The sequence below is a fragment of the Balaenoptera physalus genome, assembly GCF_965194825.1.
Source record: "Balaenoptera physalus genome assembly, chromosome: 10".
NCBI classification, from domain to species: Eukaryota; Metazoa; Chordata; class Mammalia; order Artiodactyla; family Balaenopteridae; genus Balaenoptera; species Balaenoptera physalus.
The window spans coordinates 85,702,331-85,728,304 of record NC_138889.1 but is presented as its reverse complement, the minus strand read 5'-3'; the positions used below and the strand labels follow the sequence as shown (position 1 = coordinate 85,728,304).

Below are 25,974 nucleotides of genomic sequence, written 5' to 3'. Positions count from 1 at the left end.
TGGCCATGCCTCTTTACTCACAGGTCCCTGAGTAAGCTCAGTGTTTCCACGCAGTGCCCACTGTTCCTTGGACAGCCCTTCTTTTCTGCCTGACTTTCCAAGTCCTGTGCTTGTTTAAATCCCAATTCAAATTCCAGTTTTAGGCCACTCTCATGCCTCTTCTTTCTGAGCCTAAGGTCCTTTGTCCCAGGCATTTGAAATTGACACTCTACCTTGTATTCCATGCCCACTGTAATGTCCCCTGTCCTTCCTAGCCCTCAAGCAATGCCAGGCATTTTCTCCTTTACCCCGCAGTACCATGCACATCCTTGATTATAGTACTTTGCAAATTGTTTCATAAATCACCTGTTTACATATCGCAGAGACCATCTGGGACTTGGCTTTAGCTGTCTCCCCAGCACTTAGCACAATCTGTGGTTCAGAGAAGGCGCTTAACAAATGCCTGTGAAATAACTAAATGACTGAGCAGGAATCAGGCAGGCCAATAAACATTTGTTGAAGACAGGCATACCTACCTAGTTTTATTGTGCTTCACTTCATTGCGCTTTGCAGATACTGTGTTTTTTACAAATTGGTGGTTTGTGGCAACCCTGCGTTGAGCAAGTCTATCGGCACCAATTTTCCAGCAGCATTTGGTGACTTTGTGTCTCTGTGTCAGATTTTGGTAATTCTTACAATGTTTCAAACTTTTTCATTATTATTATACTTGTCGTGGTGATCTGTGATCAGCGATCTTTGTTGTAACTATTGTAATTGTTATGGCGCGCCACAAACCATGCCCCGTATAAGACGAGGAACTTAATCGATAAATGTTTTGTGTATCCTGACTGCTCCACCAACCAGCCATTCCCCCTTTCTCTCCTCCTCTGGTCTCCTTATTCCCTGAGACACAACAGTATTGAAATTACAACACTTAGTAACCCTGCAATGGCCTCTGAGTGTTCAAGTGAAAGGAAGAGTCGCACGTCTCTCACTTCAAATAAAAAGCTAGGAGTGATTAAGTTTAGTGAGGAAGGCATGTCGAAAATCAAGATAGGCTGAAAGCTAGGCCTCTTGCACCAAACACTTAGCCAAGTTGTGAATGCAAAGGAAAAGTTCTTGAAAGAATTTAAAAGTGCTATTCCACTGAATACATGAATGATAAGAAAGTGTAACAGCCTTATTGCTGAGTGGTCTGGATAGAAGATCCAACCAGCCACAACATTCCTTTAAGCGAAAGCCTAATCCAGAACAAGGCCCTAACCCTCTTTAATTCTGTGATGGCTGAGAGAGGTAAGGAAGTCACAGAAGAAAAGTTTGGAGCTAGCAGAGGTTGGTTCGTGAAGCCTAAGGAAAGATGTCTCTATAACACAAAGGTGCAAGGTGAAGCAGCAAGTGCTGATGCGAAACTGCCACAAGTTATCCAGAAGATCTAGCTGAGATAATTAATGAAGGTGGCTGCACTAAACAACAGAGTTTCAATGTAGGTGAAACAGCCTTATATTGGAAGAAACGCCATCTAGGGTTTCCATAGCTAGAGAGGAGAAGTCAATGCCTGACTTCAACCTTCAGAGGACAGGCTGACTCTCTTGGTGGGGGCTAATGCAAGTGGTGACTTTGAGTTGTAGCCAGTGTTCCTTTAGCATTCCCAAAATCCTAGGGCCCTTAAGAATTATACTAAATCTACTCTCCCTGTGCTCTATAAATAGAACAACAAAGCTTGGATGACAGCACCTATGTTTATAACATGGTTTACTGAATATTTTAAGCCCAGTGTTGAGCCCTACTGCTCAGAAACAAAACAAAACAAAACATTCTTTTCAGAATATGACTGCTCATTGACAATGCACCTGGTCAGCCAAGAGCTCTGATGGAAATGCCCGACGAGATTCATGTTGTTTTCATGCCTGCTAACACAGCATCCATTCAAGTTTGTGGATCAAGGAGTCATTGTAAGAAATACATTTTGTATGGCTGTAGCTGCCACAGATAGTGATTCCTGTCATGGATTTGGGCAAAGTAAATTGAAAACCTTCTGGAAAGGATTCACTGTTCTAGATGCCATTAAGAACACTTGTGTTTCACGAGAAGAGGTAAAAATATTAACAGTAACAAGAGTTTAGAAGAAGTTGATTCCAGCCTTCATGGATGACTTTGAGAGGTTCAAGACTTCAGTGGAGGAAGTAACTGCATATGAGGAAATACCAAGAGAACTAGAATTAGAAGTGGATCCTGAAGATGTGACTGAATTGCTGCAATTTCATGATATAACTTTAATGGATGAAGAGTTGCTTCTTATGGATGAGCAAAGAAAATGGTTTATTGAGATGGAATCTACTCGTGGTGAACATGCTGTAAAGGCTGTTGAAATGACAACAGAGGATTTAGAATATTATATAAACTTAGCTGATGAAAACAGTGGCAGTGTTTGAGAGGACTGACTCCAGTTTTGAAAGAAGTTTTACTGTGGATAAAATGCTATCAAACAGCATTGCATACTACAGAGAAATTATTTGTGAAAGGAAGAATCAGTAGATGCGACAAACTTCATTGTTGTCTTATTTTAAGAAATTGCCACAGCCACCCCAGCCTTCAGCAGCCACTCTCCTGATCAGTCAACAGCCATCAGCATCAAGGCAAGACCCTCCACCAAGCAAAAAGATTACAACTCACTGAAGCTCAGATGATAGCATTTTTTAGCAATACAAATTTTTTTAAATTAAAGCATGTACATTGTTGGGTTTTTTAAAATAGATATAATGCTATTGCACACTTTATAGACTAAAGTATAGTGTAAACATAACTTGTATATGCACGGGGAAACCAAAAAAATTCTTGTGATATTCGCTTTATTGTGGTGGTCTGGAATCGAACCCACAATCTCTCTGAGGTGTGCCTGTCATGAACTGACAGATCAACTGCAGAATCCTTAAAGGAAACACCCTTGTTGCTTCTTTGTCTTCCTAGAACTTGCCATGGCACCTGGCACGTAGGTAGATGCTTAAGAAATCGTTCCTGACTGACTACCTTACTGACTGACTGTGTAGAGTGACAGACCTTCAGTACAGTGTCACGTGCCTTTTCTTTTTCAAATGCAAAGCCAGTATCCAGAAGTGTAAGCTGATTAACCTGGTTGTTAGGTTAAAAGAATAGGAAACATTTAACCCCAGACAACACATTTCCAGTGGGATACTTATGACCCAACCATATGCCATCTGAGAGACTTCAGTGGCTCCTACAGTAGCTGGCCTGACGGGCACCAAAAGCCCTCCAGTGGGACCAACAGAAGGACCAGGAATTCCTATCGCGTGCAGTGCGCGAAGAATTAAATTGTTACCACTTAATATTCATTGAATGTCAGCGCTGTACTTTTGTACTAGGAAAAAATAGACGAGACACGAGACACACTCCGTGCAGTGGGCTTTGTTAGCTCTAATTAGTTGGTAGCAGAACAGTGCTGATACAGCAGTTCAGCAGTTAAAGGAAAGCAGTGCCCTCGGCACGAATGTGAGTATATTTATGCATCTGGTTCTGTTATGCTTCCTTACTGTGTTTCAGCACCGTTACTGTTCTGGGGCATGATGGCTAAACTGGGAGAGTTTTACCAGCTCAGAGTTGTAGAAAAACAAGAACAGCCCCATTTCTGAAGGAACTATTTAAATCCCACATCCTTTAATTTTTGTTTTATTGTGGTAACTGGGATTCTGGCTTCTCTGTTCTCTTTTACACTGGAAATACTTGGGAGCTCCATCTATGGTCCTAAATTGCAGTTTCACTTCTCTTTATATGTAAAGTCTGGCTAATACTGATTATATTTGGATGGGTCCCGACTGCGTTCACCTTTGCATTGTCTGGAGACCAGAAAGTAAAATTGCAAAGAGAAAGAACATGTTTTAAGCTGCTTGCAAGACTGACTTGTTTCTGAGGTCTTGCACAGGTTCCTAGTGGTGTAGGAACGAAGCAGCTAGTCATCTGGACATCATTTGGTCCTGCCCCTCTTTTCATACTTGAAGAACAGAGGCTATAGGAGGGAAAGTGACTTGCCCAGGGTCACATAGCTAATTGACGACCAATGTAGTTGGGGTGCAGGAAGGCCCTGGACACCACAACCAGAGCTCTTTTTAATGAGGCTTGTCTCTCGACTAAAGTAGCCCCTCTAACGACACCTGTATTTGGAAACATTCACAATCAGTCTGACCTGACATCTCTGAGCATGAGGAACACTCTTTATCTTTACCAATATTCTAAAAATCAAATTTTATATTGCTTATTTTCCCTATGAACCCTAACGTGCAGTTTTTGAAGTTTTAAGAGACTCCATTCAACTGGATAATGTACGTAAAAATTGAGGGTGTCAGTGTATGGAGCCCTAAAACTTGGATAGTTTCGACAATGAATTCAAATACTTTTGAGCAGTCTCTCTAGATATTAATGGCTACAAGAGTTTAGGTGGTTGATTTGCTGTCATTTTATAATTTTTATCATCTTTTTCTCCAAGTGCAGATACATTTTTCGGTTCCAAAATTAAGTTGGTAGAAAGAGAAGTGAATTGGAAGTTAGAAAACTTGAGTTCTAGTTCTTTAGAGTGGACAAACCTGAAAAAATGTTAATACTTACGTATTTCTTTTAATGTGTCATTGAAAAATACAACGTGTATCCACGTCATGACTTCATAGATGATACTGTTTAGGGCAAAACTAAAAAAAAATTGTGTAAAAGCTGTTAGACGCTTAACAAAAATTAAGTAATAGTATACACAGAAAGGCAAAAACTGTGAAGAGGATATTCAAAGAAGAGAAACACAGGATTAGATCATCTCTGAAGCCCTTCCAAACTAAAAATTCTGTCACTGTACTAACTTAAGCCTGGTATTTATTTATTCATTGTTTTGCTGGCAGGTTTTGCATATCTTTATCAAACAGTCAAGTGGAGAAGGGACTGAATTCTTATGTCTAGGGCGGATGGTGTAACATCACAAACCTAATTTTAACTCTCACACCATCTGAACTTTCAGGGTGAAAATGAAAGCTTTAATGTCACATTCGAAACCTTTTTAAAGTCAGTGGAATGCATAAGCACAACATTGGGGTTTTCAAGTGGAATGGGGGATGATAAATGCATAGAAATCCTGTTAAAATATTTTGTAAGGGTTATGGTCTATCCGGACGCTGAATTATAAGCTAATTGTGTACATAAGGCTTTTACTGCACTCTTGGCCTAAAGAAGAAATCCATGTCATAACCAACCACATGATTACAGCTTTTCTGAAGATCTGTCAATAGGACTTGCAACACTGTGTACATTTGTTATTGGAAAAAATATCAAATATGGCCAGAAGAGGATTCCATAGTGGAAGCAATAATATTATCATATTAGTTTTTTGTGGGTAAAAAACTCTAATGGGTCAAGATGGAATAAATGAGAATGTTTTATTTGTTTGAATAGGCCATGGGATATATAAACATTTGACAATCAAGCTTTAAGAACAAGATTTGAGGCTTGGCACAAAACCTGGAGACTTAATTGGAAAACCATTTAAGATGTTAACTCAGGCCTCCCCTAGGAAAGTCCTTCAGGGCGTCCAGCTCTGTTGGTTCTCCATCGCCTGTACTAGCATTTGTCTCGGATAAACAGCTCACTGGCCCAGGAATCCACGTGGCCCATGAATTCTGACACTATAGATGGAGGGGTTCTGACCAATCGGATTGTATTCAGGAGATCACTAGGATTCTGGGGGTGCTTGACATCCTATCACGCAAGGAAAACTTGAAGAAAATGTGGCCGCTCAACTAGGTTAGGGAAGATTTCAGGGGATTGTAATACATGTCCTTAAATATTTGAAGAACTGTCAAACGGAAAAGGGACTGAATTCTTCTTTGCTATTTCAGAGTGCAGAACTAGGATTAAGAAGGAAGTGACAGGAAGGAAATGAATGTTTTTATTGACTGTGGATTATGTGCCCAGTGCTGTGCTGGCTGTTGTTTGTGTGATCGCCTTTAATTTCACCAAGTTGTGTGGTAGCTGTTATTATCTCCTTGTAACAGAAGGAGAGATGGAGGTCAGAGAAACTAACTACTACTACTAATAGTAGTAAAAATATTACCACTGAATTAAAAAAAACAAAACAAAAACCCTAGCATTTATTGTCTGCTGTGTGTCAGGCACTAAGTACATTATTCTTGAGTACACTATTTGTACATTATTCTTTTTCATCCTCATGGCAGTCCTATGAGTACCTCATGGCAGGTACTATTTGTATACTCATTTTATTGGTAAGGAAACCAAGGCACAGGAATTAAGCACATTGCTTGGTATCACACTGTTAATGAATGTGGAGTGGGATTCTGAGCCAGATTGTCTGGCTTTATAGCCAAACATGCCCCACCCTTACGTCATTCTGCATCTTTACTTTCAGAGCATGTGCTGTGTGCCAATCTAGTGCCTGACAATTTATATCCTTATAGTAATATAATAGACTAGGCGTTATTATTCCCATTTTACAGATGAGGAGAAAATTGAGGCTAAAAGAATGAAATAACTTGCCTGAAACAAATAACTCGGCCAAATTGTTACTCAGTCTTCAGGCTCCAGGCCAAGTCACTTTGGACCATGCTCAGCTTTCTCAGAGTTTCTGGATCGGAAACTTTCTAGCAAGTAGAGCTATCAGTAACCAGAATGGGCTGCCCTGGGGGAGGAGAGGGGACTCAGGAGCTCCCCTTCTCAGGAAACGCTGGAGAGAAAATTTATGTCAGCTAGGCAGGGAAGGGATAGAGGAGATTCAAGCTTCATATGCAGAATTGAACCCGATGCTCCCTAAGGTTTTGTCCAGCTCTGGGATTTTATGATGCTGTGTTTTCTTCTCATCTTCCCATGTCATCTTGTTTTCCCCTGGGTGTACTCAGATGTACGTGCAAATCTCAGTCTGCTATTTGAATCTAGCTCTGGGGGTTAGATTGCCTTGGTAAGAGACTCACTTGCTAGGATATTTGACATGATTCCCTAGGGGAAATGTTAGGTCATGTGAGAAGTCAGCAGCATAAGCAGTACGCGGTGAGGTTGTTAACTAAGAAGGAAAATGCAGCGGAGGGTCTTACCACAATGTGAACAGGTAGAGATCTTCCCATAGCAGTCAGGGTCTCCCTTAAACTTGCTTTCACAGGAAAATGTTAGGCTGTCTTGCCTTTTTCAAGGCATTTACCTAATGCCCAATTTGGAAATAGTCGTTTCCCTAGGGTTGTCTCAACTTTCATTATATCCATGGCAACTTGCCTACTCTACTAGATATCTTATTTTCAGCTCCGAATGTCTTTGGGTGGAAATGCCTTCCTTCCTATGACCCCCCGGGTGATATTTGTCATGTTATTCAGTGTGGCTCTGACAGGCTGCACCATCTTGTCTTCCTGGACTTAGTCCTGTGCGTAACAAAGAACATCAGTGTCTCTGGGTCAGGGGATGTCTGTAAATTCTGCATTTGCATCTTTATATCCCCCAGTTCCCCAATCTTGTACCTTGAGTCAACCGTCCATATCTCTCCCCGACATCTACTAATTGTTTCTCTTTGATGACATCAGGTTGGTGGTGTTTATGCGTGGGCCCTCTCAGCCCTCCTGTGTCCCTCTGACTCATTGTTTTATTTCAGCTGAAAGCTGACAAGACACATTTTTCTTCCTTCTTCCTCTCCCCTCTTTTTTTTTTTTTTTTAATCCCTTGGCCTTTATTTCACTGTTAATGATGTTGGACATTTGAGTGTTTCTCTGGAGGAGGCAGGAAGGTGGGGAAGGATGTTGAAGCCACTCAAAAATTGACTGGTGTTTCAGTAGTCATAGAAAGTGATCGCCCAGCAGAGAGCTAAAAAACATATCATGTACCACATGATGATTCACTTCTCTAAACTGAAGAGGTTCATAGCATATATCTGTGCTCCTTTCTGCTTTATAAATTCAAAATGATGACTCTGATGTCCCTCTGATAAATTCAGATGGACTCCTAAAGGATTTTTATGCAGTCGTTGTGCCCATAGCTTAGCTGAGTTGTGGAAGGAAAGAAACAGGGTTGTCTATACTTTACCATCAGGATGAGAACTGAACTGGAAAATAAAGATATATAAATATTGAATTTATTCATATAAAGTCCAGTGGTTGATGAATTTTCATTCAGATGTTGGTAGTTTCAGTATAAATGTGCACAGTCCCATTCTAGCGAGTATCTTAACTTTAGGTATAAGAATAGACTATTACGTATCACTTTCAGAGGGTGACACAGTCTGCTGTGGCAGGGAACAGTCCTTCATTCTCTGGGAAAACTACTTTTAGAAGATAGGCAACATCAACTGATACAATTAGCATCACAGAGACCGAGTATAATAGAGTCTCAGTAATGGAAAGGCAGACAAACATTTTTATACATATTTTATTTTTAATATTTATTTAGTTTTATTTATTTATTTGGCTGTGCCGGGTCTTAGTTGCGGTACGCGGGATCTTCATTGCCGCATGTGGGATCTTTAGTTGAGGCATGCGGGTCTTTTAGTTGTGGCATGTGAACTCTTAGTTGCGGCACGTGGGATCTAGTTCCCTGACCAGGGTTCGAACCTGGGCCCCCTGCATTGGGAGTGTGGACTCTTAGCCACTGGACCACCAGGGAAGTCCTTATATATATTTTAAAAAATCAACATTGGATATAATCAGGAGGGTTTCCAGGTTACTCATGAGATCTCAGTGGATTAGTGAATTTTCTCCATGATAACAGCATTGTTAATTTCTAACCTTTACAGGAAAAATCCTTTTTTTTTTTTTTTTTTTTGCAGAAGTTAAACTTTCTTTTTGGGTTCCCAGTGAGACTCACTGCATTCACCGGTTCACAGTCCTCCGTCCTTTCTGTCTTCTTCCAGCTCTCCTTTCTTCTTCCTTACTTTCCTTCTTCTCTGACAAAGATAAAATAAAATTAAAAGGTTAACCATTAAAGAAATGCAGGACTATCCAGGTTGCATACTGATGTCTTTATTTCCTTCACAAAAATTGCCATTGTTAAAACAGATTGTTTCTTTTTTAAAAAGTGGAAAAAGGAACAAAAAATTAAACAAAGCCTTTAGAGGCAACATGTACAGGGAGTCTTGTGTTGAGCTTTCCCTGTGTTCTCTGCTGCATTTTAATGACCCAGGGTGGGGCGGTGATATGAAATATTGTTCCTTATTTAACGTTTTACACTCTCATCTCCACATTGTGTATTTGCTTCTCTTGTGACCTTTTCGTTGCATTGGTAACTACTTCTTTTCACCCATAATCCAAAGTAAGTGTACCTTCCTGCAGAGAAATTACAGGAAGCTGTCAGTGTAGAGTTAATATAGTTAAAGCACCCTTAACTCTGCTATAAACCCCTTAAATAATTAAAACTGTATGCTTGAAGAGTCAGATTTGCATTTCTTTACCAAGTTTATTTAGCACACTTTGTTACACTCAATTAAATGAGAATGTTCTGTTTCACTTTCTTTGCTTCGGGTGGATCATTTTGCCTTTTGATTCTTGTGCCCTAGTGGTAATTTCACAGTGCTTAGGTCTCTAAAACTGTACATGTATTAATGCATATGTAGATCTATACACACCCATTAAAAGGTTTGCTATTTGTACTGAATAGAATCTTTGCCCAAGGCATTTGAGCATTCCAAGTAACCTAAGGTGTAACTGGGACCGCAGATAATTCATGGTGGTAAAGAAGGAGCTAGACAGAGTTGTTGGAACATCCAGTGTTTTATTTAAAAAGCCCTGTTACTTCGGCATCACCTTCCGTCCCCACAATTTGATTTGTGAATCTCCCTGCGAAAACAAGAAGATAAAAGGGGTTGAATGGTTCTAGAAAGGAAATTAAATATAAGTACTATGTCTCTTCACATCTCAGTTGGCAAAGCATGTGCAGAATGTTCTTCATAAATTAGTTCATTGCTTAAGTTATGCATGTTTAAGGAAGAATAAATTAGTTATCCATTTCCTAATGAGTAGTGGGATCAATTGGAGCATGATGAGAGAGAAAGGAGCGTCATTTTACTTCCCCAGTTGGGTTCAATATCCCTAAACTTCACCATTAATCACTCTCTCAGTTTCCTGAGTTATTTCTGACTCTACATGTAAGATAGTCTGGCCTTTTAATTTTCCTACCAGGTAAGTAAGACTTTTTGAATTTGCCCAGTGGGTTTGTAGACGGGAGATGCTGTCTCCTTTGCACCCAGAAGTGTTCCTTGTTACAATGGGCCCTTCTGTCTTTGCATCGGTTTGTCTGGGTGTGTTCACGGATAACAGTCAATATGTATGTGCGATGACAATTACGAGGGTTCTAATATGTTTAACTGTTATGGGATCTGTTATGTCTACTTTAGGGTCGACCCCATCCCATATGACACTCCAAAACCAGCGGGCCACACGCGGTTTGTCTGCATCTCAGACACACACTCCAGAACAGATGGTATCCAGATGCCTTATGGGGACATCCTTCTCCACACAGGCGATTTCACCGAGCTGGGACTGCCCTCAGAGGTTAAGAAGTTTAATGACTGGTTAGGTAAGGAATGATTGCGTTCTGGCGCCCCCAATTAACCTTTCCCGTCCGAGTGTCACTCACTGCGTCCTAATTGAATTAGAGCACTTGGAAGCCAGCTCAGCCATTTCTCGTATGAAATGCGGTGGTGTCTAGCTTTAATCCAATTCTGTTAATTAAAGATGAATTTTTAGATATTTAATTTTACTGTGCATCCTTTCAGTGCCTGGCCTTGGTGGCTCTGGGGCAAAGGGATGGAAAGCTTTGAAACCAATCTCATCTCACTCATTCTGCTTTAATGAGGGCATTCACTGGCACACATGAGACGCAGAATCATATTTTTAACTCATTGGCTCTGCAATCTTTCCCAGATATTATGAGTGAAGACCTACTAGTAAGAGACCATTTCTAAGGAATGAAGGAGGATGTAAAAGCCCTTATATAAAGGGAGGGTCCTAGCACAGGGCTGCTTGGGGGCAGCTTTCCCAAGTGAACCAGAAGGGTGTCCTAAGACCCCTGAAAAGATAAGATGTCCTGCTGTAAAGCTCCAAAAATTTGGAATACGAAACCACCCTCCACTCTGTGGAAAGGGTAATAGCAACTTTGTGGTTTCTGTAGAGGCACCCATGGGTCGGGGTTATGGGAAAAATGTTGACTCCTGGGTCAGGCAGTTGCCAAATATTAGCATTACAAGGCAGTCATGGGGTTATTCATAGCGAGATTAGATGACAGATTTTTTAGGAATCCTCTTAGACGAGGGAAAGGAGTGTAAGGGTTCTGAGATTTTAGAATCTCCGAAGACAGTGAAGAATTACAGACTAAAGAGTAAAAATCACTCCTCAAGAATAATGTCATGAATGATGTGTCAGCCAACAAAAATTACTCGGGAGATTTAAGCAGAAACTTGAAAATTCATTTTTCCATAAAACTAAAGCAGGGTTTGAGACATTTTTAAATAATTAAGTGATAAAATATATGTTAATGGAAAACAATATTCATTAAAAACAGTTAAAATATTTTAAAAACAATGAGCCTAACTATAACATAACTATTTTGAGTTTTCCTGTGACCTTGCACATCTATCCACCTTTTATAAAGTTGACATCAGAGTACATATCTGCTCTTTTACTTTTGTCTGTTTTCATTTGATAGTATTGGTAAGATTTTAATTGATTTTGCATAACTTCCATATTTATCCTTTTTGATAGCAGTATGACATTTCTATTGTTCTGTATTTTTATTTAATAAGACATCCCTCTAAAAAATGAACATTTAAATTGATAACAATTTTTCCTCCGAAGCTAGCACTGAAATGTGCGTTTTCATTTGTATACGTCTTTTTTGCTTCTATTGACTTATTTCTTAGGGTCAAATACTGTATGAGTTAAATTACTAAGTCAAAGGATATGAAATTGTTTATGATTCTTGCTGTACATTGGCATCTTGCTTTCCAAGGGGATTGTAGCTGTGTACTGAATACACCAATTTTACCACGATCTTGGCAACATTGGATATTGGAGATTTATATTTTGTGCTGTTTCAGTAGGTATTCAGTCATCTCACTTAAAACAGCAAGATATCTTAAATATCATTCGGCATAATCTCATTTTTACAAATGACTCAGATACAGAGAAATTAAATGACTTTCTCAGAGTCTCCTTGTGGTAGAGCTGGGCCTATAATCTAGATCTTCTCACTCCTCTTTTGCATCTGTCAAATTTGCTTTCAAGTACTATTATCTCTTCATTTTAGCAACTTGTATTTATGAACTATTAGCAGACAAAATTATTTGGGGTTGAATTTTGACAGTTTTAAACTGTTCTGTGACAACTGAATCTCAACGCAGAAATGATCTCGCTGCACTGACAATGTTGATTTGTAAAGGAGTAACCCTGTGGGAAGCGTTTACAGAAATAAAAGACAGGATAGATCCTGGTTATAATCTTGTTTAGCCACTGACCTTGGGCGACTGAGTTAACCTCGCTTTTCCCCTTGGTTTCCCTCTGTAGAGCGAAGGATTAATACCACCTGTCTTTCTGGTTTGTTGTGCAGATTAATCAGTAAATGATTGCAGCTAGGAAGTTTTTGTGGGCCATTAATAACTGAATGGGGAATGTGGAGAACGAAGCATCAACAGGTATTTAAAGGGTAAAAACAAGAGGAGGTCGGAGGAACTATGTAGTAGAATGGAAGTAAACACAGGGAGATTTTATAAGGGAATGTACTCCATAGATGGAAAAGTGCCATAACTAAGGAAATAAAAAGGTAAAGAAATAAAATGCTGAGGTCCAATTGCAAGGTCAGTTCCTTCTCGTCCCATTTCCCCTCTGATCTCCTGAGGCAGGAGGAAGAGCTCTCTGCAAGGGAGGCAGAATGTGAGGCTGAAGGGAGCCCACAGCGGGGTAAGGATAGAGAAGTTTGGAATCCCATAGGGAAAGCCCAGAGTAGCTCAGTTACCCCAGCAACCTCAGCGTGCTCCAAGGGTGAGAGATGGTGTGTGATGACACTCTACCACCTGGCTCAGTTGGGAACCTCTCAACTGAAAAGAGTGCTTCCAGCAACAGCTGCCAGGTGGCCTAGGAGAGTGGAGTCAGGGGTCAGATCAGTCTAGGGCTTTTGCCATAACAGGGCATTCAACTCTCACCAGAATGGTTCCTCACAGATTTGGCAGGCACTGAGATCCAGTGAACCTCTAACTGATTTCCATCTCTCCCGTCTAGGCCACCCTGATTCTTGGTAACAGCTCGACCATCCCGCAGGCTCCCTTACTTTCCCAAAAGGCTAATCTATTTCGGCTATAGGCTAGGCACTCCTTCTATCCCTAGAATATCCTTTGAAGATTGCTAATGTTGTTATCCGCATTTTACAGATGAGGAACCTGGAGCTCAGCTGGGCTATCTTACCTGAGATCATTTAGCAGAAAAGAAACTCAGAGAGGCTAAGAAATCCATCCAGATTCACTCAGTGAGTAAACTTGGGGTTGTCTGACCCCCAAGTTATTAGCCCTTTCCCATTCCGTAGTGTTATGAGTGGGTTTATGGCAGCTAGGAAGCTTGCAGATTTTAGGCTTGAATTAAATGTGGTAGCTTCCAGCAGCTTCATGTGGAAGTTGAGTAGCTATTTGACCACGTGCTGTTATTTTAAAGATGTAGTTAAGCTCTGCCCATCTTGACTCTCACGCTGACCTACCAGCTGCAGGGGCTGAGAATCCCATCACGAGTTCTGTGTTGGTTCAGACATGATGAGTCCCTGGTTAATTTGTACATACACCACCTGGCAGGAGGAACACACGAAGTTATTAATACAAAGTAGTTTATGAGATAAGCAGGCGGCACAGGGTCATAAGATGATAGGACCCAAACTAGGTACAGCCAAAGGTTGGAAAGGTAATACAGCCTGTAATGATTACGAGCATCTGGGAAGAGGCTGTGTTGAATTCCCTGCCTTTGATAAGTTGCTTAAACTCCTGAGCCTTGATTTTCTCATTTGTAAAATGGGCGTAATAATAATAATATACCCCATGGTTGCTGTGGGAATATACTCTGTGATAAAGCTTGTACCATTCTTAACACACCCCTTGGCCTCTGGACTTTCAACAGATAGTGTAGAGGGAGACAACAGAGCCAGCGGCATAGAATGCAAAAGGCAGAGACTAGAAAGGACTGGCGCCATAGATTTAAGAGGAATTTAGAGTGTAAGAGGGAGCCCAAAGAGGCATAAGAGTAGAGGCTGAAGACAGGTCTCCCTCTTAACAATTAACACTAGTGGGACAGAACATTGGGACTGTAAGAAGACTTGGAGGTCCCACCTCCTCATTTGATGGAAGGGGAAACTGAGGCCAGAGAGATTATATGAATTACTCAAGGTCACTCAGGTAATTAATGGTCTTGTTGGGACTGAGACTTGTATTATCTGTGGGTGGCAGGGGCTAGACGCCGTACCTCTTCCCCCACCCCTCCGTTACATGTATCATTTAATGCAGTCCTCAAAATAACTTGTGAAGTAGCTTCTATGACTTATGAGTAAGCTATTAGCTTCTTGATTACTTAGGAGGAAAACTGAGCCTTGGTGAAGTGAACTTACCTAAGATCACATGACTAGGAGGTGACCTGAGGATTTGATCTTAGGTCTATCAGACTCTACTTCCCACGTGTGTTCTCCTATCTTTCTCTATTCCCAGTCTGGGGCTTGGGATCCCTGCTGGAGGGACTATATCCTGAGTAAAATGGTGGTTTTTTAATAACTACCTTTCTAAACATGCACACTAACACATATATAGGCTCAGAGCCTAAGGTGGGTCTATGTCATTTCTCATATGTCAGAGTTGTGGGAAAGAGATACAGATAGGTCTTTGCTAAAGAAATACTTTTTTAAAAATAATTAATTTATTTATTTATTTTTGGCTGTGTTGGGTCTTTGTTTCTGTGCGAGGGCTTTCTCTAGTTGTGGCAAGCGGGGGCCACTCTTCATCGCGGTGCGCGGGCCTCTCACTGTCGCGGCCTCTCTTGTTGCGGAGCACAGGCTCCAGACGCGCAGGCTCAGTAGTTGTGGCTCACGGGCCTAGTTGCTCCGCAGCATGTGGGATCCTCCCAGACCAGGGCTCGAACCCGTGTCCCCTGCATTGGCAGGCAGATTCTCAACCACTGCACCACCAGGGAAACCCAAGAAATACTTTTTAAGGTGATAGTTAAATGCTATAGTCCCATTCATGTGTTAGTTCAGATATGCTCCAGGGGTGTCATGAATGAATAGGCTTTGGTGAGATGAACTGGGATCCTAGGTACTCAACCATTATGGCATTTTCTTTTTTATCTTGGCAAAAAAGTATCTCAGTCACAGACTAGGCTTAAAAATAAACTTGCCAACTATAGATTAATTGCCAGTTAAAATGTAATTGTTTTTATTGCTAGTAAATTCTAAACCACTGAAATGCCTGAAGGCACCTTTTGTGAGGCAGTGGGTCGTGTGTGGTCTTCCTTCGCTTTGCCCCTATGGTCTTCCTGTGTCTCTTTGATGTTCTTTACTGATCACTTGATTTCATGGCTCCTGTCCTCTCATCTTTAGAATATTTGTGGTAACCTTCTTCTTGAATATGCATATATGCCCATGAATGCTGCACAAATGGAGATCTTATCATCTGATTGCACACCCACCTTCATATTTCCAACTTTCAGTTACACTCACACCAACTTTCTTCCCATCCCCCGAATGCACATGCCCTTCCACACCGCTTTCCTGTTGCAAACCCTGTTCCCACTTCCTGGAATGACCTTCTCCTCCAGGAGAACTCCTTCATCCTTTATGACTGGTTCTTTTTCCCTTAACACATTGGTCAGGCATCTGTGCAGCCCTTCCCGTGGTTGTTATGCCATTGTTTCCTTGTCTGTCCCCTGCCTAACGAGTGCTCCTCGTACACCCAAGTTCTGAGTAGGGCCTGGAACATAGTCAGTGCACACAAAGGATTGTTCAATCACTGAGTGAATGAATGAACATAAAGGATACGACTTTTCTTCTGCCTGCACTTTTGGCCATAACTTTAAAATTATGTTGTACTGCATATAAAATGTCTTGCCCTGCCCTTCCTTTTCCTTTTTGTCCTCAAAGTATGTATCCAGTTAGCTATTGTTAGTGATTCCTATATACTGTGCAGAAATGCTTGAAAAGGGTTTGTGGTGGTTGTTTTGTTTCCTGTATTATAATTAGAAAGACAGCTTTCTTGGGTGGCCTGTTCTTTTAGCCGAAAGTTGATGTTCAACAATCTCGTCACTCAAAATCCCTTTTAACACAGCACCAATGCCATGAAATTAAAATTATGGCTTTTCTTGGGTCTCAGTTGTCATTTAATAGCTCTGAGTTTCAGTTTCTCCAGGTCTAAAAGAAAGAATGAAAACGCTTCCTTGGAAAATCTCAAGAAAAGGGTTCTTTGTATTTGTAGGAGCACTGTATTAGGCACAGTTATAACAGAGTGTGACTGTAGCAAACATCCCAGATCATAGACACACAAACTGATTTTGCCCCTTTCAGAATAATCATACCGGGAGAATGTGTTCCTCTTCCAGTGATCTTGCTATTGGCCCAAAGCTTTGGAGCTGGTCTTTGGGAAAAGCTGTCACAGCCTGGGCTATTTATTTTATTCTTATAATGCATGTAATGTTCGTTCCTGATAACTTAGAAAATAGAGATAAGTGAAAGAAGGTAACAAAAGTACCCATGGTCAGAGATACCACTGTTAACATTTTTAAAGAATGCTTTCTGTTGAATAGAATAGGGTGATTCTATACAGAATGTTTTCTATTGATACACACGTACACATACATATACGTGAGTGCTTTTTACCAAAATAGAGATCTTACAGTAATACTGTTTTGTAGTCTGTTTTTCATCTTAACAATATATCAAGAACAACTTTCCACATCAATAAATATGGCTAAAATACTTTTTCCCATAAAAGCACACTTTCGATATAAATAGGATACACGTTATAGAAATTCAAGTTTTTGACATGTGCAAAGTAGAAAATATACATTCCTCTGTATAATCCTGTCTCCAGAGTAATTACTATTCGATGTGTAGCATTTGAGAAATAGTTCTACTTTCTATTTTGAATATCCTCAATAACAGCAAGTCTTTACCCTTTAAGTGTTTTTGTTTAAGGAATTTTTTTTTTCCTTTTCACAATTTGTTGATTTTATTTTGACCATCCTCATCCATGTTCTCTGCTGCTATAATAGTCAGTCTCTACACAGATGACCATTTCTCAGCAGCCCATTTCTCAAGGTACACAGCAGATGGTTCTGAGGACTCTGGCCCTTGCTCTGTAGTTACTGGCTACACTGGTAATTACTTGAAGTGGTGAAGTTTTCTAGGGTTCGTGGTCCTGGGAGGACTGTTTTCATTCAGTTTCTTATTCATCCTGTGAGAATGGCTGAGCACTATTGTCCTTCTTGTTCCTTTAGGGTTTCATGAAACGATGGTAGTTATTGGAGAGGCTTTTTTTCCCCCTGAACTCCCTTGAAGGACCCTGTTCCATTTCATGTTGTCTTAGCCTAGAAGGGCAACAGAGTGAAACCAGAAAGACATTGTTTTAGGGGAAGAGGTTAGGGACAGGACGGAAACGCAGGCTTTGCAAGAAGGAGTACAAGATGAGAATGGTGTTTGTACCACCAAGGGCAAGCAGGAACCTTGGAGGGAAGGGAACCCACGGGGAAGAAGAAGAGAAGCATGGGTAGGGTCATTTGGCCTTGCCACCATCTCTGTTTAAGGAGTATTTTTACAAGTTAATAGAGCTATGCATATTGTCCTGTAACTTTAAAAAAAAAAAAAATTACAGCGCAGCATTCTGCTGAATGGGTGCACGCTGGCTTATTTAGCCAGATCTTTACTACTGGACGCCTATGGTGTTTTCATTTTTCTCTATTATTATCTGCACTGGTGTGATGAGCATCCTTCTTGCTCTCTCTCTGCAAACATCCTTAATTTATAGGATATCTTCCTATAGGTAGAATTGTTGCTTCAAATGATATGTACTTTTAAAAAAGGGTTTAATATGTATTGTCAAATTTCCCTATATAAAGATTGTAATTTCTTTCTAATACTCTCAGTAGTATTTGGGAGTTGGTGTCACATATGTTTGAATATCCTCAGTGGCAGAAAATCTTCACCCTTTAAGGGCTTTTTATTTTTTATTTATTTATGTTTTTACCCCAATAGAGAAGGTTACCTTCCTCCATTAAGGGCTTTTTAAAAATGACTACAGACTCTTTTTTTAATTGTGAAAGCTTACGTACTCATTGTGAAAAAATGCAAATAACTGTACAGAAAAAAACCAAGATAACTACTCTTCACAGCGGGAGTGTATCCTGTCGTGTGGTGTATGAATGCATGTGTGTGTGTATTGATGTATGAAAAGACAGTATGGTGTCAGGTTAAGAGCGTGAGTACCAGATTTAGTCTGCGTGTGTTTAAATCCTGGCTTCAACATTGTTAATTTTGTGATCTTCAATTTATTCGTCTGTAAAAGGAAAGTTATTAATGCTTAGTGTATCTAACCTACAAGGATTGTGGTGAGGTTAAATATGATAATGGGTACCCAATGTGTACAAGTAGTGAATGGTCATTAAATATTACCTACTACCCAAGCTGCCATGACTCCCCCTTTCTGTCCTTCTGGTGAATTTCTCTTATTCCCCAGGATGCCAGAACTTCAGGGAAGGTAGCCCTACATTCTCTTGTGCCACAGTGACCTCTGGCCGGTGGCCCACTCTGCCTGTGGAGCATAGAAAAGGATGAGCACCGTGGCCTGCCTGGCCCCCAGAAACCTGGCCCTGTCTCCTTTCCCACACACAACACACAAAGACGTCTCCTTGGATTCTAATTAACCTGTGAACCACACCCCTGAGGAGGCCAGGCTTCAGTCTCCCGTCATCTCCCTTGTCTCCCTCCTTGAATCTGGCCCACTGACTCGCCACCCCTACACATGCACACAGTGTCACCGTCTCTCCTGAAAACCATTCCTGCCCAGTAGTTCCTGTCTTACAAACTCCAGCACACCAGGCTTTAGCCAGGTTATCGATGGCAGATTTCAATTTATTTTTTAAACTCTTAACGCATAATGCTTTCTAGGTGTGGTTTGCACATTTAAGGTTGGAGCTTGCGAAGTGGGCAAGTTGAGATATACCATTTTGAATAAAAAACAATGATGTGACATAATGGCAACAAAATAAATAAGTCATGGGTCTGTAAAGTACAGCACGGTGACTATAGTTAATAATACTATATGCTATAGTATAGTGTAGTAGTATATACTATAGTATAGTTATACACATAAGTATTGCATATTTGAAAGTTGCTAAAAGAGCAGATCTTAAAAGTTCTCATCACCTGAAAAAAATTTGGTAACTATGTGTAGTTACAGATATTAACTAGATTTACTGAGGTGATCATTTTGCAATATATGCAAATATTGAATCATTATGTTGTACACCTGAAACTGATATATTATGCCAATTATGCCTCGATAAAAATAAGTAAAAACAGAACAAAACAATAATGTGACATAATGACAACTGCTTTCTAGTAAAGTGCCTAGCAGTTCCCAAAGAAAAGTTTCAGAAATGATTTGAGCAGGGGAGCCTCATTGGAATGTTTACAGCGATATAACTTTATGACCACTTAATAGTCATATCTAATAACGAGGTAAAGGTAAGAGGCTTTAAGAAGGGCAAAGAAGATGACTTTTCCCATGATTTATAGAGGAGAATGTGTGAGACAGTTTCTCAGAGCCTAGAATTCCCTGGTTCTTATTGTTTACAGTTTTAATATCAAAGAAGTTTCTTAATCTTCAGTTTGCTCACAAAAACAGTATCTGACATGCTGTACTCTTCAGCTTTTGACTCATAATGTGTTTTTCTCAGTTATCACCCTAGAGTTATAGTTTATTTAATGGCTTCTCTTTCTGTTTAAATTTATTTATAGCTTCTCTTTCTAAGCAATTTCCCTAGGTTTATTTTTTCCTTAGTATGACATTCTAGAATAAAATTGTCTATGAGCTGTCTATATATTCTATCAGGTGGATGCAGAGATCCTGTTTTCCTGTCTGTAACAATATAGGATGAGTATCTGTGTAATCCAAATAACAGTTGATTCATGCTACTATTTACTTGTCCTTCTTTATACTGAAGAATCTTTTATCCTAAAGTGAATTACTTCATGAGTCAATTCATATATAAATACATTTTCCCAATAAGGATAATATTAACTTTAAAGTATAGGTCATTTTATTAAGTACAGTACTTAAAAAAAAAAACCCAAACACAGAATAGTTGAATATGCTCAAATAAGTAAGATTGGGTTTTGTTCCAATGGAAAGGATCATCAGTGACCTGAGGACACAAAGGCTAGGTTGTTTCGTGACCCATGTGAACCTAATCCTCTCTGTTATGGCCAGCCATTTTCTTAAATTACATTAATTATACTGCTTCTAATTTATATGACATCTTTCCTCCAAAGGACTCAAAGTACCTTTGAGTATATTAGATCATTAATGCTTATAATGGTCCAGGGAAGTTGATATGGGCAGACAGTATTACACCTGTCTTGCTGATCAATGGCTGGAGATCCAGAAAGGTAGAAGGACAGACTGGGGTCATACCGTGAGCCAATCCAGGAGCTGAGACGAGAGCTTTGAACCACTCTTTGAACCTTCACTTCTAAAGCTTCCTGCTTCCTCCTTTGCTGAAATATCCCCATCTCCTAAAGAGAAATAGACATGGCCAAGACACATATAACCATTACTTCATCAGCTTCACAGAAAAAAACCACATAAACACTGTCCTGAAATGGGTGAATCTTTCCTCACTTTACTGTTTGAAAATTGTATCACTATTAAAAATAAATAAATAAAATTGAAAAAGGAGCTCTTTGGAAATAAAAAAGTCCCCAACTTTTCCAAACCGTCTGGCTAAGAGGCAATATTGAAGCCCCAAACTGTATAATCCTAAATCTGGACCAGGATCCTTGTATCCCAGAAAGTGAAGGGACTTCATCCTCAAAGGATTATTTGCATGTGATCTCCTCTGGACCAGGTCCTGCTTTGTGGGAGGCGCTGAGAATGGAGAAGGGAACAAGAGAGCAGTGTCACTGCCTTTAGCCCAGCCCCTGACGGTCAGTATTATTTCCCTGATTTTATAAATTAGGCAGCTAGAACTCAGGGAGTTTAAACATCTTACCCAATTTTGCACAGGACTAGGGGCTTTATCTTCTGCCTGGGTGTGATGCCATTTCTCATCCTGCACTGTATCTACATATCAAAACCTGGGAGATTATTTTCATTCTTTGAGGTTTTATTTGTGGCATGGAGTCCTGATTTTATCTTAATCTGTTTCTCTTTCCAGATACTTGCATTTAACTGGAGACTAGATATTTTGCCACAGATGGTAGAAGGTACACAGATACCTCAAAGACGATGTATCTCAAACCGAATTAGTATCTCCTCCAAATACTGCTCATTCTCCTGAATTCCCATTTCTGATTCACATGACCATTAACCCAGGCTCCTAAACCTCCTGTATCTAAATATGACTATGTTTTGTCAATTTTCCTTCTTGAGTGTCTGTTGTACCTAAAGAAACTGCCAAGGCTCAGCCTAACATTCATTTTCCTGGAACTGTTTGATAACTAATGCTTACTGAGTACTCACCATTGCCTGACCCTTTACAAGAATTAACTCATTTAATCTTCGCAACATTCAGGTGGGTTGATACTGTTATCACCATTTTTACAGATGCAGTAGAGGCACAGGACCCTTTTCCCATAGATTATGCCGTCAGACTCATGTTTTCTGGAATGCATTTTAGGAACCATTTACTGATGGAATAAAGTCTGTTATGCCATTCAAGGCTCTTCATGAGCTGGTCCAATCTATCTGCCCAGCTTCCCTCCCCAACATACTTCTGTCCACCCTCTCTTTAGCTCTTTGGGCTTATGTCATATCTTTCCTCTCTTGCTAGTCCTCCGGCCACAGACACATGCTGGTCCAAAGTCGTTCCCACCTTATCCATTTCCTGGGTCTGTTGGTCTCTGCTCAAACCTCCTTGGTGAGATCTTATTTTTCCTACTTCTGTGTCTTCTTATTTATTATCAGTCCTCCTCCACTGGATGCAAGCTCTGTGAGGGTCTGGACTTGTCCCATTTACCACTGTCATATCCTCTATACCTACAAGAGTATACCTCTGTGCAGGAGCTGCTCAACACATGTGCGCTGATTGGTTGGGTAGAGGAAGGAAAGCAAGCTCTGTGAGAGCAGGGGTGTGTCTCTCTGCTCCTTGTCATTGATGAGGTCGCCAGCATGGTGCCATGTGCATGGTAAGTGCTCAACAGATTTTTGCTGAATAACTGAATATTTACTCCTGTGGGTCCCACTGCCTGCCCGCCAACCTTGTTCCCTTTCTTCTGTGAATTTTGTTCATTCTTTAAGACCCAATTCAAAGCTTACCTCCGTTACGAAACTGGCCCTGCCTTCCCAATTGGTCGTCATCTTTTCCTCCCCTCCGTATGCTGTTTAGACCGTTAGCACACATTACTCAAGGGCTTCTCATCTCCTCTTTTGATGATGAGTCTCCTAAGAGCGTTTTTCCAGCGGAGTCTTTAGCAAATAAAGACTCTTTGATAAATGTTTGGTTTCTTCGCTTCCTAGTTGTATTTCCATGAACAAAATGCATTGCTTCCCTGATAGTCAGCCACCTCTTTTCTCCAACAAGGAGAAATAGAGTTGTGAGGGTAACGTTGAAGGACATCCTCAGAAGATGTCAAGTGCCATGTAAATGTTAGAGATGATCATTTTATTTTAACATCACATCATGTTCTTACATCAGAAACCTTCGAATGGATTTCCAGACCCCACCACAGGTTTCTGGATAAAGACAGTCATCCTTGTACCCAAGTGACCCCGGGTTTGGCTTTGAACTTGCTGATACTGCGTAGGTCATTTCCATTTCAGCTCTCCCACCTCCTCCCAGCCCGCCTGCATATTGTCTCCTGTAATCTTTTTTTTCCAGCTGTCCCCTGGGTTTTTAACCGTCATTTTCCTGGCCCTGAAGCTGCATGGAGAGTCAGTTCTGCTTTTAGTCTATCACTCGACTCGCTAATTCTTGACGTCCTCCCTCTCCCCCTTTGACTGATAAATTTTTATTATTGGTTTTGCGTGCGAGTCTTCAGGGTTTCACTCTGCCTGACCCCTGTGGTCACTTAGTGATTACATGCACCAGCTGAGGTAATTTATTCACTTTGTTTTGGTGTGAACACGTCCCATGGGTCTTGTAACTGCTGTAATCACTTGACCCTACTGACTGTTAAATGCCTTAAACACAGTTATTTTAAATTTATAATTGTTTTCATTAAAAATCCCTTATAGTAACTTAGCTGACCTTGCTGTCAACTTGGCATAAAGTGCAAGGGGGGGGAGAAAGGAAAATATTATGATGCAAATAATATAGTACTCATCAGAGATAACACGGCAAATCATTAGCTCACCCCACGCATGCTCACTTGGAGTCATGCAAGGAAGATGAATGAGAAGAGGACATAATTGTAGCACTGTCCACGTAATTCAGTTCAGCCATTCCTGCACACGGGGCAGGCCACTGGCCTAGGGAGTGGAAAGTGGAGTGGAGTCCAAGGTAAAGTACCAGAAGGGCCATTAAGGTGTAGACAGCACTTCTCACACCAGTGGGTGGCCCCAGTTGATTAATCAATTTTCAATGAACATTTTTATACTTCTTATTTTGAATCTAATTTCAACTTTCAGAAAAGTTGCAAGAATAATACAATGAATTCCAATATACCCTACACCCAGATTCCCCAACTGTTAGTTTTGCCTCATTTGCTTTATCATTCTTTCTTTCTCCATCTCCCTTCCTCCCTCCCTCCCTCCCTTCCTCCCTTCCTTCCTTCCTTTCTTTCTTTTCTTCTGAAGCATTTGAGTGTGTGCTACAGATATCGGGCCCTTTACTCTAAATTTTTCAATGACTCTTTCTTGAGAACGTGGCTATTCATTTATATTAACCCACTACAGTTTTCAAAATCAAACATAAATTGATACAATTCTATTATTTAATCTCAGACTTTTTTTTTCAGATTTTGCCAATTGTCCTAGTAATGTCCTTTATAGCATTTTTTTTTTCTATTCTAGGATCCAATCCAGAATCATGCCTTGCAATTAGTTTTAAAAACCAAACCAAATCAGACTAAATCAAAATACTGTTCCTCACTTTCTTACCCTTAAAGAGTGAGGAGGTTATAAAGGAAACTTGACCCTATAAAATTAGCCTATTTATACCTACATTTCTAAGTAATATTTTAAGAAGAGTTGTATATTAACTGACAAGATGCCACGCTATGTGGGTGTTTTGTAAACACGTTTGTTATCTCATTCAGTCCTCCGAGCAAACATACAAAGAAGTTATTCTTGATCTGAAGCTACAGATGCTACATCTACCATAACATAGATCCCCAAATTCTAAAAGGCAGCATCTGTGTTGAGTCCTGCCTTCTTCCACGCATTCGGGGAGGGTGGGCCTCCAGGATCCTAGAAATTCATGGCAGTGGGGACTCTAGTCATGTTATCTTTCTTTCATTTCTAGTTTTTACACTATACTGTCAAAGACCAGAAAATATGTTTACCGTAGAGAGTTATCTAACATGTTTTTTTGCTCCGAGATATACTGCCTGGTATCTCAATTAATTTTAAAAATTGGTGAAATTCTTAATGAATGTCAAATAAATTAGGTTTGTTTGATGGAAGGCTCTTAGACTGCTGGCCAGAATGTGCCAGAGTGAGATCATAAGAGCTTGGATAGCCTGGCTGATGGTACTGGAAACTTGCACACTCAGATTTTCTGTGTGTTTCTGACGTGACTCAGTTAGTCCTGGTGGAAACTTGAAGGCACAATCCAGAGCTATCGATGGAAGGGTTCCTACAAAGACAGCTGGTTAGTAGCATTCATAATTTAGCCTAAAAGGGGGGGAATTCATTTTGAAACTCAGATCCTTACACTTGGTTTTGTTTTTGTTTATTCTTGTTGTTTTTCTATTTTATTACTTGGGGAAGGAAATGGGAGTAGTTTTGCATTTTCACTTAAATTTTTTTCCAGTCTTTCCTATATGTTGTTCCTGATCAGGACTGCTGCTTGTCCATAAAGTGCTTTCGTACGAAGTGTGAAGCGGTATCTTCTGAACCTGGTGGGTACATGCTTGTTGAAAAGCACACAGCTCCCACTCCCCCGCTTGGCTGTTGCTCTTTTGCAGTCAACAGCCTTTGCAACCGTATACAGCAACCTTCAATTAGTCTTCTATTTTGATTTGCCCCCCCAAATGAACGTTCTCTTTGTTTGCTTTTTTTCACTTTTTATTACCTATCTTTGGATAATGTTTTTAGACTCACATTTACTTGTTTGTCACCTTGTAACCTTTTGATAATGTAATATATGCCATTTTTATGTACTGTATTTTGAAATGGGGGATTTAAGGCATTTGATTTTAGCATTTGTAATAGTCCATAAAACATACATAATTGTAAAAAATATATATAAAGTTCTTAATCAAAATATCTCTTTCTAATTTTGAAAACTAGAGGAGACTTTTATGATCTTCCAGATAAGAATTACATTGGGGAAAAACTTTTCTTTTTGATTACACTACCTGTACTTCCTAGTTCTTTTCACATTTGGAGTTTGTTTTAAAACCTATTTGGTTACATTCAAAATGAATAATTAAGCAGCTAACTATAACATGCATTATTGATCTATCAGATTTAGATGTTATCACAGAAGGTTTTGTGTGCATTATGAAACTGAAATAAACCTTTTTTCCTGGTATTTCTTAAATTTTCCTGGTGCTTCCTGAAATTTCAGGAGCAGGAAAGAAAGAGCACATTTTTTTCTTCTAATTTCAGGGTAAAGTTGTACATTAAAC

General features: G+C 40.1%; 1 protein-coding gene across 13 annotated transcripts in view; it reads left to right on the top strand.

The window, feature by feature from the left end:
• MPPED2 (metallophosphoesterase domain containing 2) overlaps positions 1 to 25,974 on the top strand; it is a 173,109-nt gene that overhangs the window by 37,996 nt on the left and 109,139 nt on the right. For 8 of the 13 annotated variants that reach the window (XM_082476724.1, XM_082476736.1, XM_082476732.1 and 5 more), the window contains one exon: positions 10,349 to 10,530. The exons of the other annotated variants lie outside the window; for them this stretch is intronic. In XM_082476724.1, coding sequence (XP_082332850.1) covers positions 10,349 to 10,530 — 182 coding nt within the window. The remainder of the gene's footprint in view (positions 1 to 10,348; positions 10,531 to 25,974) is intronic. 13 annotated transcript variants of the gene reach the window in all.